Raw genomic sequence first — 4,647 nt, 5'->3', positions numbered from 1 at the left:
GAAAGATTTTTAATCTGTTTTACCGTAGGAGAATCAGTTGCTTGGACTTCGAGATGATCATTGTTAGAGATAGTAAAACCTTCCAAAAAAACAATCAAATTGACCTTACTAAACGAATTGGAATCTCGTTGTAGCAAAGTCGGAACAACTGGCTTCGAAAGCCCTAATTTCGAAGCAGAAGTAGTACAATGCAAACCTAAAGGAGGAAAAGCAGAATTAAAGTCATTACCAGAGACCACAGTAGCCATTGCGAGCAAATGAGAAGAGCAGAAAACCCTAGCAAGAGGACGACGAGAAGGAGACACCAGATTGCCACCACTTTCTAGAGCGAGAAGCTTTCCCCATCGCTTTCTAGATCGCCACCAGAAGCTTTCCAGTTCGCCACCACTTTCTAGATCGCCACCGAGTAGTTTATGTTGTGGTCTACTGATTTGTTTTGTGTCAAAGTTGTTTCACGTAGTTGTAACATGGTGAATAATGCTTTAGCTAAATACACCCTTTCCCTGGCTTCTCCTACATCCTGACACAGGAATTTTCTGAGTTGGGTATGTACGGAAGGGAAGCAGTTTTAGATGTTCCTACTTTGCAGTGAGTAATAAAAGTTTGCTACCGTTTCACAAAAAAGATACAGACACTAACAACTTTGATCGAGACTTCGTGCAAACTGCTGGTTTCTCAGTACGAGGCTTAGACTCTTCCAAAGGAAATCGGCCAATTTTATTCCCTAACTAGTTCTCTCTCTTTTATTTTTATTTTTTTCAAACATAGGAGGTATCCCCACTCCTAAACGGGATGAAACTAATCCATCTAGGGCCGGCCGCAAGGGATTAAAACCTACAGAAAGCAGTTAGAAGCAACTAGTTGAGGGGGACCACTGGACACGATCATGAGGCTACCCACATGGACTTTCACCTCCCAACTAGTTGACTTACCCTGAGAATCGAACTCAAACCTCCAGGGTGGGAGCAAACCCGTTGGCCAGTGGAGACAACCTATCCATAACAGTCGGAACGTCTGGCCATTCACTAATTTAACTCGTCTCTCTCAACTTTAATACCAGAACTTCATGCAGGTCCCATGTAATGATTCTAATGAAGCTAGCTAATACTCTAAGCAAATAGATTACACTTTAAATTGCAATCTCAGGAATTCAGAAAATAACATAAGAATATATTCGATTCATCATAAAAACATGTTACAAAGTTTATGGAGGAAAACATATTACCATATGAAAGTGAAAACAGTTTCGGAAACAATGGATTTATCTCTACTGCTAATCTATGACAATCTACAACTGCTTCAGTCACTCAACTCCAACCTTCTGCTTCAACATGGCAATGAACTTGTCTCTGTCGTCTGGCGTCATTCCCTCTGCTGAACAATCTCCAACTCCCCACTCTGCCCCACGAAGGCAGTACTTGTCAAGAATTTCTTGTTTGTTCCTGAAGATTTTCGTAACAATTTATAAATACTACAACATGTCATATAATATGAACTTTTCCCTTGAATAAATATCCCAAACAACAAATTTCACCAAAAAAAAAACTCTACGTCATTCCACTAAGAATCCAGATTTTCAGTCTTCAGCTTCCCAAAATGGAAGATAAATTTATTTTTTCTCATCAGTAGCATAATAACTCTCCAAACTACTATATTCTTCCGGTCCTCCGATTTTTATTCTAAACTACTTATTTTGGGTGAACTTATTTTAACCAAACACCGTTACTTGAATATATAATCCAATCTGATGCTCATAGCTTGTCAAACAAAGGAGCCCTTTGAGTTTAAGGTATAACTATGTATCAAAGCTGCTATTAATGTAGACAACAAACAGATTACTAAAACCTCCAAAGCAAAGTTAACCCAATGAACCGTTTTAATCTCAGAACTCAACTTCCTCTTAGTCAGCTTGGCTAACTTAAGTCAGTTCAATACAAAAAGCTCAAGTTTAGCTCTAATGCAAAGCAGAAACCATTTGAAGATTATGGGGAGATCAACAATTCATAACTGCACCAACCAAAGTCTAGAACTCAACCCAGAAATTGAACTTACTTCTCTTTGTTCAGCTTAGACTGTTCAAGTAGCTTTTTAACTATAGGCGATTCTTTGATTCTAGCATCATCTTCAGCATACTTTTTCTGATTTTCTTCTGCAAGAGAAGAAAAAAATGGAACCTTTTCTTTTTTAGCTATCTCATAATTCCAGTTCATAAAGTACCTAGCAATTCTTCACAAAGGTAAGTAGAGATCAAACCGTTAAAGCGATTAAGAAACTCAATCTTGGGTAATTCAGGGCCTGGCACTGATTCTATACCAGGGAAACCTGACATAAATCCGGCTTTAGCTGCAAAAACCAAGATTTCAAATGATTAAACTATTCTCCTTTTTTGCATTGTTGCAAATTATAAACCACAAACGCCCATGAAAATACATAATCATGAATCCTTCACGCACACAAACAAAGACGGAGAGGGTAAATTCAAGATTCCAGGAAACAAGTCGGCTCCACTTATCACGCAAATGGTGTTGTGGGGATGCAAAAGGTAATGGCATGCAATGTGAGTACTCAAGACAAACTAACCAAAAGAAATAGGATGATTGTCAGTTTTTCTGGTTTATCTATGCGTAGGGCAACAAACGAATCAAGCCATTCCTGAACGGCTCTGTACTTGGCTCGGTTGTGTCTCGTTCAAACTAGTTTACTTACATTAATGAACAAGCTCAACCTTAATATTTAAGATCGATTGCTAAACAAGCCAAGCTCGTATTTATGCATACGTATACTTGGATATTCACAATTCAGAATAATACTTCAGGGAAGGTTGAACTACAATTGCTACCCACAATATTGGCACACACGCACTTTTATAAATGTGATGCACAGCCCTACAGTAGTATGATAAATATAAAAATTCAATGCAAGAGTCCGGAACTAAAAATCTAAAACAAATTGACACCATTCTCAATATGCGAACTCATGTGCATCATGTTCATCGACGTGCAATTGACAAGCATTGGTGATGAGAGAGCTATGTTTTGCACGTCTGTTACTGAAAGGTGCATGAAAATTTTACTTGCGTCACCCCAAGGGGTTGGCTTAGCGGTCAACGTCTGGGACTTGGGTTTTGCTCCCTCTTAAGATCTCAAGTACGAAATCTCTCAAGTGCTATCAACTCCTTTAGGGCCAATTTATACAGAGCTTTGCTCCGGTTTTAAATGGGCTCCCCACACGTGACGGTGGAATTGGGTCTAGGATTAGTAGAGGTGCGCGTAAGATGGCCAAAATTCCTGAGTTATAAAAAAAAAAAAAATTGTGTTTGTGAACTAACTAAGGCCGGTGAATTAGCTCAAGCATGACTCTAAGCCTTGCCGGCTGCCGCACTTGACTCAAGCTCCGCTCATCAAGTTTTTCTTCGGCTTGAACTCGAACTCCTTACAAATGTTTAAAAAAAACTGAACACTTTAAAGCTCGATTCATTTGCAGCTCTGTCTACGAGTAAATTACACAAAAGATAAAAAAAGAAAGTGGGGGGAAAGAGGGTTACCTGGATTGGAGAAGAACAAAATCGCAATCGAAGCAGCAAAGGGAACAACAGACTTCTGGAGAAAAATTGGTTCAGACAATTTCGCAAACAGATTGGAAGGGCAAACTCGCTTGGCCTTAATTCGTTGGAATCTGTTTTGAATATGTGGAAGATTTCTGAATCGGTGTGGAATAGTGGAAAGGTCCAGTTGAGGAGAGAGTGAATTGGATATCATGGCAGTTGATCCCCACTCTCTCCTCTCTCTCTCTCTCTCTCTAGAAAGAAAGAGCGGGCTTAAAACTGGCAGGGAGAGATGATAGGAAGTTGAGAGAGCAGAACGAGCGGTCAGTGCTTGGTCTTTGAATATCTAGTTATATTTATGACGTGTCGCCTGTTCATTGGTAATTTGGTCATACGTAACTTGCAATGGAATCATACGGAGATTAACTTGTTTACGGAGAGTGTAAACTCCAGGTTTGCACCCGGCCATGTATGGATTCTATCAATTGTTTATCGTTGTAATATTTTGGGTTTTGGCTATCGATTTTATTAATCAAAATTTAATTTTTAATATACTTATCGATATTGGGTCAAGTTGATTTTTTGCATATATACATTACTCTGCGGGTTCTACGAAATGAATGATTCACATTATTGCGATAAACTGTCGACAAGGCCACACATGACGAGGGTGCAAACACCGCCACATGGTCACGATGGCGGGAAAGGGGTCTCGAACCACGTGGCGGTCTATCAAATGTGTGGCGAAACAATATTATGTTTGTGACCACTTCTAAGTACCAGTACCACATTTAAGTACATTCGACTACATTTAAGTACCCGTACCACATTAGAGTATGTTGGTGACCACATTTAAATATCAGTACCACATTTGAATATCATATTTTAGTTATCATGTGATGTGTCACTAAAGAACAATCTGAAGTATTTTTTCTCAGCCACGTTCCAAGTTTCTTCCGTCAACGGTGAGGTAAGTAGTAAAGATTATTAATGCCTTTTGATTTCCTCTTTACAAACCCAACATATATGTATTTCGGCATGGAAAGGTACGCATCTCAAGTGTGTTATACATCTGAGCGTGGGAGGAATTATAGTGATGACAC

The 4,647-nt window shown here is 39.2% G+C and overlaps 1 protein-coding gene across 1 annotated transcript; it reads right to left on the bottom strand.

The window, feature by feature from the left end:
• Positions 1-1,110: 1,110 nt before the first annotated feature.
• On the bottom strand, positions 1,111-3,865 carry LOC131310576 (uncharacterized). Its single transcript, XM_058337669.1, has 4 exons — positions 3,545-3,865; positions 2,254-2,343; positions 2,053-2,149; positions 1,111-1,442 (listed from the first exon to the last, which is right to left on the bottom strand). Exons 1-4 carry the CDS (start codon positions 3,756-3,758, stop codon positions 1,304-1,306), a joined length of 540 nt encoding a protein of 179 aa, XP_058193652.1. The 5' UTR covers positions 3,759-3,865; the 3' UTR covers positions 1,111-1,303.
• Between the last annotated feature and the right edge of the window lie 782 nt (positions 3,866-4,647).

The sequence above is a fragment of the Rhododendron vialii genome, chromosome 12a (assembly GCF_030253575.1).
Source record: "Rhododendron vialii isolate Sample 1 chromosome 12a, ASM3025357v1".
NCBI lineage: Eukaryota > Viridiplantae > Streptophyta > Magnoliopsida > Ericales > Ericaceae > Rhododendron > Rhododendron vialii.
The sequence above is the reverse complement of the archived record's forward strand: the minus strand, read 5'-3'. Positions and strand labels throughout refer to the sequence as shown.